General features: G+C 50.4%; 1 protein-coding gene across 1 annotated transcript in view; it reads right to left on the bottom strand.

The window, feature by feature from the left end:
• Nucleotides 1–1,139: 1,139 nt before the first annotated feature.
• Nucleotides 1,140–16,039, bottom strand: part of SRRM4 (serine/arginine repetitive matrix 4) — a 41,057-nt gene continuing 26,157 nt past the window's right edge. Inside the window, 8 exon segments of the mRNA XM_041420486.1 lie at nucleotides 1,140–1,380; nucleotides 1,980–2,120; nucleotides 3,156–3,266; nucleotides 3,518–3,730; nucleotides 5,319–5,656; nucleotides 12,694–12,807; nucleotides 13,935–14,097; nucleotides 15,074–15,166. Of these exon segments, the coding sequence (XP_041276420.1) occupies nucleotides 1,140–1,380; nucleotides 1,980–2,120; nucleotides 3,156–3,266; nucleotides 3,518–3,730; nucleotides 5,319–5,656; nucleotides 12,694–12,807; nucleotides 13,935–14,097; nucleotides 15,074–15,166 (1,414 nt within the window).

The raw sequence follows: 16,039 nt of genomic DNA, 5'->3' as shown, positions 1-16,039 counted from the left end.
GCATCCTGCTGCAGCCTGGCACTGGCCCTGCAACTGTGCTGCTGATCCTGCCCCAGAGCAGCCAGAGGGGCTCAGGGAGGAATGATTGCCTGGAATCCTGCCTCAAATTGCTTCATATTTTGAGGAAGGGGAATTGGGGTCCCCTGGCTCTTGCAACACCATTTTAACCCTGCGTGTTCTGACTGTACCCCACAACTGCTATCTCTGCACCTCCCTCTGGTCCCCCCAGCAACACACTCCAAGGGCAATGCTCCCTGAAGAAGAACCTAAACCCAAGCTGTGTGAGGCTTCCTCCAAGAAGGGAAGCCCATGGCCCCTGTCTCCCATGTGTTGCCTGGCCCTTGGAGCCCAGCACAGCACCACCTCCCCTCTGCCTTGTACCCCACCAGCCCCAGGTCTGCTTCAGACCTCAGCAGGTGGTTTGCAAGAAATTCAGTGCTGGGGGGATAAAACAACCCTGCAAAAGGTGCTGCTACCTGGTAGGAAAGGGCAGGAGAAAGAGCAAGCAGCCTTTTTTTTCCCCAGGAAGTACATCAGGAGGGATTTCTAGCCTTCTATTTATAGCAGGGACTGGCTGACTGGCAAAAAATAAATATTTTCTTTGTACAGTGGGCAGCAGCTCTGGAGGAGAGACCCAAAGGACCTGGTATTTGCCTTGGTGGGGACAGCCATCCCCCCCCGCCCTGTCACCAAAGCTTTCCAGCAAACTCCTCCCCAGCCAGGTCTGTTTCTCCAGCAGAAGTTAATTTGTTGGTTCCTGGTTTTTCAGAAGAGCAAGGAGCAGAGGTCTTTCCTTTGGACCCGGTGGTAGTACTTTGGAGAGCAGTAGCAATGGGGAGATGGGAGCATCGGGGAGGATGGAGCAGGTCTGTCGTGACAGACCCTCTGTAAAGCACCGACCCTTCTTCCAGCCTGGCCTGGGGAGCTGGGACTGATCCACACACTCCGCGCTGGGGCGGAGGGGCTGCACCAGGCGCTCCAGGGCTCTTACTCCGAACCGGGGAAGGGGGACCCGGCAAAGCCACCACGTCAGTATCGGGGATGATTGCTATCGATGGCCAGGTAGGTGGGAAGGAAGCGGAGAATGCCAGGAATGTGGCGGTGACGCCGGCACCCGCTGTCAGCCAGAGTGGCACTCCCTAACGACGCAGGCTGTCGGAGCTGGCTCCTGAGTCATAGCTCCTGCTCCTGCTGCGGCTGCTCCTGGGGCCCGAGCTCCGGCTGCTGCTCCAGCTTCGGCTCCGGCTCGTCCGGTAGCTGGAGTAGCTGCGGCTGCGGCTCGGGGAGCGGCTGAAGCTGCTGTACCAGGAGGAATAGCTGCCGGCGCTGCTGGAGGAGGAGGGGCTGGGGCGGTAGTAGGGGATGGGGCGTTTGCGGGCACTGTGGGGACAGAGAGATGCGGGTTACCAGCAGCACAAGGACAGACTTCCTGCCAAAATCTCCAAAAAGCACTGTTCACTCTGGACAATACTCCCAAAAATGTGATTGTGTTTGTTTAAAAGGAAAAAGAGATCAGGTAGCTGACAGGCCTTGGGATTCAAACCAGCCACCCCCACAGCCCTGGGGAAACCTCAGCCACTCAGTCTGGTGGGCTCTACTTGATGATGTCCCAAAGAGCCCTCTGCATGAAGGGTCGAGTCAATAACTGACTCTCTCCATTGTGGGACATCTACCACAGGGCAGGGTGAAATAAAAAGCCTGTGAGGGAATGCTCTTCGTACCTGAGTCCCTGCTCTGACTTCATCTTCTTTATTCCCTTCAGCTATTGTAAATTGAGACCCTCTCCATCCTTCCTCTGCCTCCAGCTGGAAATCCCCAAGCTCTAGAGGAGGGGTGGAAGGGCCTGCTCATCAGGCTCAGGAAACCTGGTCTCCTGGAGAAACCTCCTCTGGCAAGGGCTGGGACCCAAGGACAGCCCTCATCCCCCCGGGAAGTGCCAGCTGAGCCTGTCTCCAAAGGACGGGACAGCATGCCCTTGCCTTGTGATGCGCCGAGCTTCGAGGTGGCTGGGGGAGTCTCTCCGGCGTTTCCTCAGGGGGGAATAGGAGCGGCGCCGCCGCTGCCGCTCCCGCTGCGACTCCTTCTCGCTGGAGCTGTACTTGTGCTCCCGCTCGCGGTCCCTGCGGAGGGCACAGCAGGGGGACTGTCACTGCAGGGGCTTGGGGCTGGGTTAGGGATGGACAGGAAACGACCTACAAAGGCACAGATGGGCAGAGGATGCTCAGCTCCAAAAGGGACAACTCTTAAGTGCTCTGGTGGTGTCACCTCTGAGAACTCACCACAGCTGGACAGAGACTGGCACCACTAATTGTGTCCAGGGGTTCCAGCAGTGTCTTTGCACTGCCAAGCGAAGATGGCTTCCAGGGACCTGCGTCTGTGGGTGCAGTCTGTATTTAGCTCTTGCTGGCCATGCTGCTGGAGCTGGCAGGAGCAGCCCTGCCAACAGGCCCCACGTGAGCTGAGGGCCTGGTAGCCCTGCAGGGCTCTGCAAGCCTTGCCAGAAGGAGTGCCGGTGTTGCTATGGTTTTCTCTTTTGTTAAATTCCCATACACGTCAGCACAGGCCCTTCTGTGCAGCGTGGCTGATTTCATACACCCTGCTCAGTGCCATCTGCAAAGCAACACGCTGCAGGTCAAGGGCCTGCCTGATCCCTGCATGCAGGAAGTGTTCTCCTCACCAGCACGGGGATTGTCAAAGACTGCAAGAATCGACCCTGGCAATGTATGATTTTGAGGTTAAGAAATGTTCACAGCAGCACAGGTGCTACCAGGAAAACCTGCCAAAGGCATCTGTAGGGTTGAACTGTGAGACTGTTTCCTATGGTGTATGGAGGGAATAGAGGTGCCTGGACTTCGTTTCTCTCTGCAAGGCTGTGAGTACCAGCCTCAGGGTATCTGGCATCTGCCCTCACAGCAGGGGCACTTCCCTGGGTCTGGCAACTCTTTGTCAGAGCTGTGACTCTAAAGTAGAGTGTCTTTCCCTGCTGCAACCAGATCCCTGTCTGACAGGGGCTGCTGGCTGTGTGGGCAGACCCAGCTGGAGCCTCGGGCTCTGCCCACCACTCACAGCAGCATGACAGTGATGGAGGCAGGGGAAAGTGTGAGGCAGCAGGTACCACATGAGTGGGCAGCAGATACACAAGTAGACAGCTGTACCTGCTACGGCTGTAGCGGGAGTAACTGGGGCTCCGGCGAGGCCTTGAACTTCTACTCCCAGGACTTTTTTTGCAGGATTTGGAGGAATAGCTGGGGGAACGTGAGGATGACCTGGAGACAGGAAGGAAACATAAAAGAGTTAAAGATGCTGGAGGGTGAGTCTGGCTGTACCAGACTACTCCAAATCATGAGGAGGAAGCGATGTCCCATTCTCCAGGGTCTCAGCCCAGCTCTGCGTGGCCAGTTCACCCCAAGCCTTGTGGATCCCAAACTCTTACACCTCCCCCTGCAAGGAGCCTGCCGGCTGGCAAGAACTAGACAGTGCCCCGGGTCACAGAGCCAGCCGTTCCAGCTGGCCTTACCTCTTTCCCGAGGAGCAGGACCTGCTTCGGGAGGACCTGGGCGAGGCCTTGCGGTGCGAGGAGCGGGAGCGGCTGGAGCCGGGGGAGGATCGGCCCGTGCTGCTGCAGGACTCGCTGCGGGAGCCAGGCCTGGCCGGGGAGCTGGGCGCTGCCGAGGGGAGGAAGATTCGCTTCTTCTCCTCTGAGGAACCGAGACATGAGGGTAGGCACGCTCTGTGAACATACGTTTGGACACTTTTTGAAGCTGTGGCTGAACCGGGACTGGTCCCTGGCTGAGGGGAGCAGTATGCTCCAGCAAATAAATATTCCCATCCTTCCATTCCCTAACTGGAGGTGAAAAGAACCTCTCAGCTCCCCAGGCTGCTGTTGCAGAAGACCCCATGTGTGTGTGTCAGAATCCAAGAGCTCACCCTCCAGGCTCTGCCAGGGAGAACAGGTGTGGAAGAGCTCTCATTGGCACAAGCAGCAGCTCATCTGCCCCATGCCCAACACACCAGAGGTGTCAGGCTGGCAGAGCCTGGTCAGGCCAGTGCTGGTCCTGGGCAGGGAGTGAAGTAAAAAGTGCTGGAGCAGGGCAAAAGTAGAGAGCATGGCAGGGCAAGGGCTGTGCTCCAGCCTGGCTGTGAAGCACCATGAGTGGGCACTGAGCAGGCATGTCCTGTTGTCTTTGGACAGTGCTGCATGAATCCTCCTCTTCCAGAAGTGCTCTGGAATGAGCTGGGGTCAGAGCCCAGCAGCCAGGCAGCCTCCCAGCAGCCAGGGCCAGCTGCAATCCCAGCTCCACCCATGTGAAGGCAGAGTTACCCCACTGGAGTCACCATGTGAAAAGTACAGACAGACCTAAAATTTTACCCTCTGACTGAAAAATGAGGCTTGTTCTTACTAAACCCATTACCCTGGCTCCCTCCTGTCACATTCAGTGCTCCTAAACCATATCCTGGATCTAACTTTCAGCCTTTAGGACCCAAGGGCCTGAGCTGGAAGAGCTCCCTACAACCACTGCCTGAGCACAGCCCTGGGTACCAGCCACCACACTTCAGTGCCCTCATTCCCAACATCCCCTGGCAAAAATCCAGGAATGGGAGGCAGTGACAGAGGCTGGCAGCTACTCCCCTCTCCTGAAGATGACCTGTGGCACTGGGTGGTGGTTGGATGTCCTGTGGCCCCAGTACAAAGCTGCTGCTGTGTTATCCTGCAGCCAGCCAAGTCCTTGCCCCTCCCTGTGCTCCCCACTGGCAGGAGATGCTATCTTGTCACCCTGGAGCTGTGCTGGATGAGCTGGGAAGAGGAAGGGGCATGCTGGATTTGGTTCATTGGACAGGTGAAAGAACAGCCCATAATGATATTAGTGGAAACAAGCCCCGCTTCCCTTCCCCACAGTAGGCAGAGAGGGAGAATTAGCATGTCAACCCCAAGATGCTCCTTTCAGATTGTGCCCAGAAGGGCCAGAGACTTTTTTTTTGACATGGCCATGCGCAGGTGAGCAGGGATGTGCTGTGACCACGGCCTGACCCAGGCCCAAACCCTGCCTGAGCCACAGCAGTGCCAAAGCACTGACACAAGCAATGTCCAGGGATGTGATGGCTGGGTTTTATCTTCCTCCTCAAGCTACAGTACTGGTCCTTGCTGAGTTCTGGACTCCAGACTGGCAAGACTGTGGGTCTGGTTGGTACCTGCCTGCCTCCAGAGCACAGAAAGCTCCCTGCTAGCTCACCACGGCAATTGGCGAGCGGGCAGGAGACACAGAGCAACAACGTACCAGGTATTGGGCTGCCTGCAGCAGCTACTGGTAATCACTGACCTTCGGTCTTGTCCCTGGGCATCTGGAGACAGATTTTCCAAAGCTGTTCCCTTGGTCTGGGAAAAGCAACTGGTGAAGGAATTTCCTGAATCAGAGCTGTTATCGCTGTTGGCCAGTTTGGGCTTCCCGGACGAGAAGGCATGGCCAAAGCCATCATGGACTAGACTTCTTTTCTCCTGGCTGTCCTTTGACCTGGATGAGCTCGTTTGAGTGGAGGGAGGGGAGGAAGTATCGTTTCCTGAGTCATATTCATGATACTCTCCATTCTGGCTGGCTAGGTTGCCAGGCGGGCTGTCTGTTTTGGTAAAGAGGTCAGCAGAAGACCCTGACTGAGAGATCTGAAAGCAAAAAAGCCATTTGGCATTGTTTGAATGGTTTTTGGGGGGTTGTTTTTGGTTTTACTTTGCTTTTTTTTTTTTTCAAATAAACCCAGAAATTTTACCATCATGATGCACTGAAACAAAAGGAAAGGAAAGAAAATAAAGTAAGAAAGAAAGAAAAAAAGAAGAAAAGAGAAGAAAACAAAAGCACATATCCCTAAAAGAAATCCACAGTAAGAAGAAACTTATTTTCCCCCTGCTATAATAACGGGAAGATTTAGAGATCATGCAAAGAGTATCAGCATGCGGTTCATGTTAAACAAAAGAGTTCAACAAAGTAAGTGGGCAACCAAAGAATTAAAATAACTAACTAAATAAAAAAATGTAACAGAGGACAAAGCCCTTATTTAACCTTAAAGGGGGGAGGAAAATAAAGGGGGTATATACATATAAAAACCTACATAATCCTTGCAAAGAAAACAAAAATGAAACAAAAATTTAGATGAGTGAATTTTTTTGAGCTTCCTTAATAAAGTGGCTGAATCAATGTCACCAAAATAAGCAACAAAAAACCAAATCAAATCAAATTAAGGGCTTCTGTACAAAGCAAAAACTGGCAAATAAACAAGCTTATCACTTGCAAATTAAAAAAAAAGAAATAAAAGAAAAAATAAAAAGAAAAAAGAGGGTGAGGGGAAAAAGAAAAATCCCTTTGGAAATAAAAGGTATACAGATATTTCTTTGTGTGCTTTTTACCCCCTGAAGAAGATATAGCTAATGCGCTCAAGTGACCTCTAATAAATTCCCTGGTGTCTGGCAGATAGCATCCACTTACCCATCAAGAACTCCTCCTTTAGTAGGTAAGGTGTAAGAAAAAAGGAAGAGCGGGCAACATAAGTCCATCATTAGAGTCTCAAATTACATGAAAAAAACATAAACCCTCTCTTCAATCCACACTGCCAACTGTTTGCTGCCTCCTCTATGCAAATGTCATGACTGCTTTTTGTCTGCTCGGCTGTCTCCCTTATTATTCATTTTTGTTTCCTTCTGCTTTAAATTAGTCTGTCCAGCCTTTTCCTGGAGGCTGATGGCTTGTGCTGAAAGCTGCAGCTTGCACTGAATCCCCCTGAGTTGTATGGAAATGACAAAGGGAACTCAGTGAGGGAAGAAGCAAAAGAATGGAGGAGGAAAAGTATCCCCACAGAGACCTGTGGGGAAGGGGACAGCAGCCCTGCTCCTGCCAGCCTCTGCAAGGGGGTCCAGCCACACCCGGGCTGGGCTGCTGAGCACAACAAGGCAAGCAAGAACCCCACACTCACACAGACTGACCCGGGCAGGGCTGTTCTCTGGGATCCTGAGCACCACCAAGGGGATTTACATCATTTCAGTATTTTATAGCTCAGTTTTAACTGGACTGGCATTTACCTGAGCCAGCTCAGGAATGTGGCAGCACTGGGAGCGAGGCTGTGTTAGTGCTAGCATCTGCCCTTGCTGTGGGGTGAGAATTCGGGCCCAATGCACAAGTCTCCACTCTGATGTGGCCTCCTCCTCTTTCACTCGGAGCCTCCACTCTCCTCAAACCCACCTGTGAGGTTTGGTGCAGGGTTCTTAGAGTGTGGACACACAGCTTTGGCTCCCCCCAACTCAGGACAATCTTCCAAACATGTTCCCAGCAAGCCGTGCTCCCTCAAACACGTGCACATGCCCTCATGCCACACTCTGGGGCACACAATGCCCCCATCTATGCCATGCTCTCCACACCAGGGACCTGAGCCATGCCCTCGCCAATCTGGGGCCTTCTGAGCCAAAAAACCACATTGCAATGTTGGTGCAATCTCAGGCAGCAGAGGAGACCTGGATCAGCTGTCACACAGCAGGCACAGGGCCAGTCCCTTTGGAAAGTTTAGCTCTGGACTGGATGACTTTTTCATCCTCAGAGGGGCTGCAGACTCAGCCTGTGTCATGTTTCATATGGATCTCCTTCATCCTATCAGATGGTGCCTCCATATCCACGCTCCTGCCTGTGGCATTCAATCTGTGTCCCCAGGGAGAGCTGCTCCCGACCCAGTTCAAGGTGCTAACTGGGACAGGGACAGCTGACTCGGACACAGGTGCTGAACCAGCAGTGACTGAAACCAGAGCAGAGCTCCCAACACCCACAGCAGCTCTCAGCACAGTCTGCACAGGGATGGCTGCCCACAACACTCTGCTGCTCTGCAAACACCTGGAGCTGGAGGATCTCCAGGTACTTTCTGTGTTGCCAGGGAGAGAAGCATTACTGCTTCTGAATAAGGGATTGGTTCATCCCAGCAAATCCATAATGGAGTTCCCCATCTCCACCCCACACTAACTTCTAATTGATGCTCAGTCCCAGCTCAGAGAAATCAGAAGCCTCAGCAGCAAACACGGGAAATGAAGTGATCCTTCTTCATTAGCCAACTTGCACCTTCAATGCAGAAGCCCTGGACAGAGCAGAAATGTCTCCCAAATGCTCCCAGATAGGAATGAGTGGAGACACACATTGCAAGTCCTCATTTCAGCATCTGGAACTGCTCCTTGCTTCTTCTCAGCTCTAGCAATTCTCTACCGGTCCTTGCTTACTCCAGCAGAAACTGGAATGTCACAGGAGCCTAAGGGAGCCAAATAGCCAGCTCTGCTTTTCACCAGCTCTTTCTGAAGCCCTGATGCCACATCCAGAGCCCCAAGAGATCTGACCTCTGTGCTATGGACCACTGCACTCTCCCCAGCCACATTCCAGAAGATACAGGACTGCGCTTTCAAATATGTTACCAAGTATTTTTCTTAAAAGATGGATTTTGGTTTGCATTTAAGCTGACTCCTAACCCAGAGACAACCAGCTTTTTATCACCTTTCACTTACAGGCATAAAACCAGCATGTGAGGTACTCCCTGGCTGCAGGGGTAGGATGAGCCTGGAGTGGGCACAGGGCTGCTCCAAGGGACACTGACCCAGGCATCACACACAGAAATACCTTCCTTCTGTTCCTCCCAGTTTAAACTGAAAGGCTATTACTGCTGCCAAGAAATACAGCAGTTTCTTGGCATTTCTAAACCAGCTTTTCAGACTTACTCTGGGACCTGACATCCTTGTTTCTGCTCTGCCTTGGCTGACATCTACCTTCAAAGCAGCAACTGTTGTCAGCACATCACAAAATCTGTCAAATGACCGGGAGGATCAACAAGCTCCTCTGTAGTTCAACATCTGTGGCAACAAGACTCTGGGAAGAGGCAATGTGGATATCAGTGAAATATGGAGCTGACAGTCTGGGTGAGGGCTGGAAGCTCTGCATGGGGCAGGGGAGGTGCCAGGGGGACACAGCAGCTTCTCAGCCCCACCACCCTGGGGCAGCAGGCTGTAACCAGTGGCTTCCTGCAGGCTCTAGGGGAGGTTCTGCCCTGCAGCAAGAGCCAGGACAAGTCCCAGGCTGCTCAGCTTGCCTGCCTGCTCAAACCAATTCCCCATATTGCCCACCGGATGATCTTGGCTTTGCTCGTGGTCCCATTTTACTGTTTCTGAATGTCTTGCCAGTCACCCAGGATGGAAACAGAGTACCACATCTAAAAACAGTGCACGGAGCTCAATTGAATCACACCATTCTGTGTGAGTCTGAACTCTAATGGCTTTTTACTTTTCTAGGGTGGCTTAAAAGAGCCTGCTCTTGCACAAATCTAATTCTCTCTATGTGAACATTTGGATTTCCCCCCACACACAATCCCTAATAAGTAATCAAATAATCTCAGTGAACTCTGTTTCATCCAGCTTTCAGCAGGCAACATACTCGTGCCCTCAAGGGAACCCAGGATATGTATTTATTGGATTTTATTTTTTTTTTGTTTCAAATCATTATTTAATCAAGATGAGGGGGGAGCAGAAATGAGGCACTCACTCATATTCCAGACTGTAATTCCAAGTGCAATCCCAGACCAAGAGGCAGCGCAGTCTAATAGGTTACAAAAATACAATCACTGCTCGTCCTGCAATTAAACTGAACAGCTCCATTTACTGTGCCACAAACAGCCCCGGGGCGAGAGATGACAATGCTCAAAGTTGTCTCAGCCGTGCGGGGACAGCAGCGTGGCACAGCCTCACTCCTAGCTGCAGCATTTCTTCCGTGGGTCTTTTTTCTCTTGTTTTGCAACTCACTTCAAAGCAGAGTTAATTTCTCTTTCAGAGGGGCATAACGTCTGCTTTTCTCTCTTTTTCTAGGCACTGTGCTAATGAAAGGAGTAAAACACTTGTGTCGGCGACCCCGGCGAGCCCCGGCCGACATCTGCCAGAGCGGCCGGCACAGGGCCAGCACCTGCTGGGGCTCTGCGCCTGCCCTGGGGCTCCTCCACCTGCAGAGCTCGGGGGAATGGCCTCACCGCTGCTCAGAACCTACCCCAGCTGAAAAGCCAGCTTCTGACGGAGTACAAAAGCCAGGAGTTCTGTAGGAATTCAGTGGGTTTGCACAGTTATGAGTCCCTGACTCAAGGAACACTGAGTGGGAAGATTCCCCCTTTTTTTGGCTGGATGGGGAGTTCAGGGTGAGGCTTTCTGTACCACAAGGGCTAGATGAGTCCCAGAGAAGGAAGGCAAGGACACAGCTGTCCCTGCAAGCCCTGAGCTTGGGTTATTTGGGGCTGGATGGTGACACTGCTGAGCAGCCTGGCTCACTAATACATTGCTGGGATGAACTCCAGAGAATGCCAAGCAAAGGTTTGTTTCTTTTCAAGGGTCTTTTTAGCCTGCTGGGGTGCTGGCATTGTATCCCCACCTCAGCTTGAGCCAGGCTGGCACTGCTTTGGAGCAAGGGTTTGTCTTCTACCACCTCTTTTTGGTACCTGGTGCACAGCCCAGCCCTTCAATGGATACAGGCAATGATCCTTGCCCCCAGCTGCTGCTTCCAGCACTGAGCTGTGGATTTGTCGCACAATAACCAGGCATAACCTCAGTCCCCTGGGAGGGGGGAACGGGAAAAGAAAAAAGAGAAGAACTTACATATTTATAGAAGGTTTTGCCTTTCTGCTCTTGAAGGGCCCTGTCTGCTGTCAAAAACATTCTGCCTAGCACTCAAAAGAATAGTTTTCCCTGTGTAAGCCAAAATCCAGGCTAGAACACAGCAGCAGCAAGCTGCCATAAGGTTTCCTCAGCCTTCCAGCACACTCTGTCCCAGTCCCTGCACAGCATTTCCCCATTCTACCTTCCTGCAGACACGAGCACAAAGACAAACAGCATCATTTGGACCAGCTGTACCCCACTGAGCTTCACTGGAAACCTGGCTCAAGCCTGTGATAATTTGTGGCATCACAAATGAGTTACAGTGAAAGCAAAGGAGCTGGCAAGGAAAGTGTATGCACGGTGCAGTTATCTTCATCAGCAACAACAAAGGCAATTAGATCTGTGCCCTGCAGGTATTTATATTGCACTGCTAAAGGAAAGCACTGTGGCACAGTCATCCATCTGTGTCGGTGTGGAATAAAGTGCCTGCAGCTGGGCAGGGGTATTCTGTACAGAAATAAATGCTGAACATTACCCACAGCTTCTCTGTGCCTGCTGAGGCACAGGCCCACAATCCTGCTCTCCACAGGTGCCTCTTGCTGCTGCACAGGATTAAAGGAGAAGGAGAAGCTTGGAAATTCACTGCCATAAAGAATAGTAGCAGGGAACTTTGAGGTGTTTCTGCATGTGTACATGCATGTGTGGGTGCATCAGCTTTGGCATAAAGAGGGAAAGAAGCAGCAAGGTAGATGCATAGGCAGGGCATTGTTTTGTGTGCTTTATCCCCCAGCAGTTCCAGGCCGACCTAGTTAGAAATTGTGGTTGTTTCATTACAAAGGAATGAAGACAAATAGGGTGGGGAGGATAGCAAAATTTACCACAAAGCACTTAAAATTTTCAGAAGCAAAACAATGTAGAATATAAAATATCTTGAAAAACAAAACCTTTGTTTTGGAAGTGCTATAGCATTATCTCATATTTCCCTGTATCTCTGTGTATTTTTCCCTGATCCTCCTTGGAGAGTCCCTTTCCTTTGGAGAGATGACAGTGCATCTCCCCAGGTAAGGATGGTTTGGTTCGGAAGCCCATGCCAGATGGAAGGATAGGGAGTGTAACATACCAATTCTCACAGAGGACTGAATCATGGCATTTTTGAATCCTAATTCTGAATTTTTTCACAAAATCTTTTCTTCTCCAGCTTTTTTTTTTTTTAATATGTGATCAACATATTTTGCAAGAGCACATTTTCATTTCATGCTGCTCTCAAAGTCTAACAGAACGAAGCTTATTCATAGAGCAACCATTTAACTTATGAAAAGGAAAGGCTTCAAAGGGTTGTGTATAGTCATTAATAAATGAGACTAAAGGTTCCCATTTCATTTTTCCCTTGCCAGTTTTGAGTACATGATATTTAATGACCTTATTCAGCAAAATTTCAGGGGCAGCTCTTAACCAGGGGCTTCAATTTGAACAAGTGCTTAAATGTGCTCTTGAATGGTGTCCCAAGAGAATGTACTTCTTTTGGGGACAGGAGGACAGTAGTGGCTTTCATGAGTCATTATGCCTTTTAGTCATTAAAATATTTGCCTAAGTTATTAACCCTTACTAGAAAGAACACTGGAGTATCCTGATGACTTTTACTTTGCATCCACCCCCTGCATCTGGAACTATCAAGCTCTTGTCTTTCCTTCCCTGCAGCTTTTTCATTTGCTTCACTCATTTACCTCGAGTGAAGCAAATGGAAAAGCGAGTGCAGGATGCTTGAGTTTAGCTCATTTTAAAGCTTTTAAAATTTTAAATTAGAGTTTACTCTTTCTCAGGAAACAGAACAGCTGGCAGTTGGCCTCACAGGACTTAGGAAGCCTGGCTTCCGAGAGAGGAAACCTAGCACTAATTAAAAACTAGGCTTAGGCTCAAAAGCATTTATGAAAAATATGCTGCTTGAACTAAACAACACCCTGGTGACATGATGCAGTCTTTGGCTGGCTGTTTTTTGGGGGGGGAGGAGCTCTGAACTCAGCAACACCCCCAGTTCACGACAATGAGCTTCATACCTTGTTTTTCTTCCTCTGCGTGTGCGTGCACACATCAGCGTGTGGTGTGAGGTTCTGCTCTCCACGCTGCCTTATAAGGCTTTACAAGCAGTGACTCACATGGCCCCACACGCTCTATAACGAGAGCAAATATGCATATCTATAATGTTGAGAGACAGCTTGTGCCTGTCTGTACCCACGTACAATCCCTGGGTATTTTGATCGGCACGCTGTCTGTGTGGGTGAGTGGGTAGAGTCTCTCCTCTTGCTGGCACCATCTCTATCCTATCTGATGTAGCTCCTGCGTGTGGCTGAGCTATTTCCAACTGATGACTGGCCCTAAAGGAGAAAACAACTTTGGGGCTTGGAGGACTCTGTAGTCAAAACACCTCTAGCATTACACATCCACATGTGTGACTATCAGATCCTGCACTACCTCCAGTCCTACATAGCAATTTCTCTCTCCAGAGTGCCTGTCTGATACCAACACCACAGTCAGGGCATCACACCTCTGCTTTACTGCTGCCAGGAACAAAGGGGAAGCATGCCACGGAAGAGGAAGACTGGTATCAATCTCTATCTAATATTTCTCTCCATCTCTTGCTCCCTCAGTTCATGTATTATATCATCTCTTTCTGTGTATATGGAAAAACATTACAAGGCACTGAGCCTGATTTTACCCTCAGATGCACATGCAGTTCCCATTAGCATCAATGAGGGCTGCTCATAACTTCCAAATTTGGCCCCTGGGCTTGTCAGTCCAGAGGAACAGAGATCCTAGAAGGATCCTGATAGTCAGAAAACATCCCATGCCAATAATCACCAGCTCATTAAATGTAAATGTTCCTTCTGTATATGTTTGATACCCTTCTTCAGCCCAAAGGACTAAACTTTTGGATGTAAAGACCAGTGAAATAAGTTCACATCCAGCTGAGCAAAGACTGCATAACAAACTCTTCCCTTTAAAATATCGTTTCTGGAGGCCACTTTTTTTTTTTCTTTGTTAAATGCCCTCAAATTATTATTCATAGGCTAAAGACTTTTCAAGTTTTCCCCCTCTCCAGCCCCACCCTTGGTGTGAAAGTGCTGAAGGAAGGAATGACTTTACATACATTGGAAAACAGCACCATGAATTAATAATACAGTTTAACCAAGTTCGTCTAACATCACTATAATTGAGTTATAAAAATTTCATATCAGAGTTCTTGCCCAGATTCCTCTGGCTAGTTCAAGCAAAGAAGGACAGTGTGTGATATACTTACTACTTCCTTAGAAGACAGGAAGCTGTAGAGTGGGAGGGCTGGGCTGGCTTTTTGACTGGCCTGAACCTCTGCAGAGGAGCTTCTCTTTGCCGTGATCTTTGAGTGGTGCCAGGAGCGCCTTTGCCGTGTTTTACGCCCTTCCTCCCGAGACCTGGCTCTGTGCCTCCAGGAGACAGGAACAGCCAAAATGTTATTCCTTAGGATTGTAGTAGTGCCCTTTCCCAGCTCCACACCAACCCTTGGCAGGTCTGTGCTAAGACTCTGCGTATGGGAGAATGTCCTTCCACATGACTGCTCTGTGGAGTCATGAGGGAGAGAAAAGGGATGTTTTGCTTTTCTACTTTAAAGGAAAATAATAATTTTGCATCCAGGCTTTGGACCTTAACCTCAAATTTCAGCTCCAATGCATGATTTTATGGTGGCTCGAGGCAAGCCATGACCTTCCTGCACCATAGCATGTTCCTATGGTGACACACCTCCAAGAGAAAACACTCTGCTCTTGCATGAGCACCCCTCCAATTACTGATTGCAATCCTCCCCCCACTGATCCGCAGCTTTTCATAAGAAAATTCCCAGTACTTAGGAGGAGTGAATTAGGAGAGTGGGGGTGGGCTGCTCAAGTGCTTTCAGAGAACATGAAAAATGAAATTATTATGTGTATAAATCACTTGCTATTGCAGCAATGCTGGGTCTAGCACCAGCCTCCACTTAGCCGGCCCCAGGACGCATCTGTCATCCAGAGGAGAGATTTTAATCAGGTCAAAGACAATGACTATAGATTGCCACAGGCAAATATATCTCCATTGCTAAGACCATGTTTAAGGGTTTCCTGGGACATCAGCAGTACAGAACCCTTGGGCTGGGGAAGGGACACTAGACTGGAATCAGCTGTAACAGGCTGAGCATCAGCCATGGGGATTAGAAGTGACTGTCAGATCAAAAAGCTGCAGCCACTGCTTCTTGAGGCAAAACCCTTCCATGGCTAACACCACAAACAGCTCAGCGCCCAGTGTGTGACACTGCTGCTACCAGAGTGGGAAGTGCACAGAGAGCCTGCAGGTCACACAGGCTGTGGCAGCCACATCCTTGAGCCCAGCAGGCAGTGCTGAGGACACTGAGCTTGGGAGCAGCGGCGTTACCTGCTCCGGCAGCTGGGGGAGTGGGAGTCGGAGCTCTCTGAGCGAGAGTGGCAGCGGCGATGCCGATGGGATTTCCGGGTGCGCCCACGAGAGCTTTAAGAAGCAGAAAGAAAACCCGAATTAGGTTAGCAAGTGGGGGGATGCAAGCGCCAGCAGCTGAAGGCTGAGGTCGATAATGTTCAAATCAGAAGGGAGGTATGTCTTTTAAACCAAAGAGATTGGTGTATGAAACATGGCACAGAACATCAAGGCATGAGAAATTCTCCATCCCTTCATTGCTGCAGTGACATCTTCCTGAGATATCTGCTAGCATTTTACACACAAGCTATTAGGTTGGCTCTGTAGCATGCTGGGGGAAGATTTGTGGACAAGCATGTGGGAGTGCAGCAGCCAGCACCAATCCTTTCAAGACTTTAAAGAGCCATGTGCTTGCCTTTCATCCTGCAGCTTACCCTGTAACAGCCAGGCAACTGCTCAAGACCTTCCTGTTGCTGAGCCTTGGGGGAAGCACCATCTCTGTGTGGAACCCATCACAAACCTCCAGCCCTCTCCCTAGTGTTGGCTCCTTGTTAAAAAGCAGGTGCAGAAGGACAAGCTACAACTGACAGAGTACACTCAGTAGCAGCCAGCCTTCCCCACCCTCTCCAGGTGGGAGCATTTAGCCATCCTGTGGGCAGCTCTTGTGGTTGCTGCACAAAGTACAGCTCTCCTAAGCACAGCCTGCCTTGTGCATGGTTCCTGCCTGAGAGACAGGACCATTTCCCTGGCTTCTGACAGGTGCCCAGTCACTGGTGTTGCCTTTTCTGACAGGGCCTGAGGACAGTCCTCAGCACACTGTCCCTCTGTACGGGATGGAGGGCCAGTGCCCTGCTGCAGCTCCTTTGCACCACCAGGCTGTTTCTCATGGATTACCTGGCCCTGTTACCTAAGGGCTATGATTGTCCATGCCAACAGCTGAAGTCCTGG

Source organism: Onychostruthus taczanowskii, unplaced genomic scaffold (assembly GCF_017590055.1).
Source record: "Onychostruthus taczanowskii isolate IOZ18803 unplaced genomic scaffold, ASM1759005v1 scaffold64, whole genome shotgun sequence".
NCBI classification, from domain to species: Eukaryota; Metazoa; Chordata; class Aves; order Passeriformes; family Passeridae; genus Onychostruthus; species Onychostruthus taczanowskii.
The sequence above is the reverse complement of the archived record's forward strand: the minus strand, read 5'-3'. Positions and strand labels throughout refer to the sequence as shown.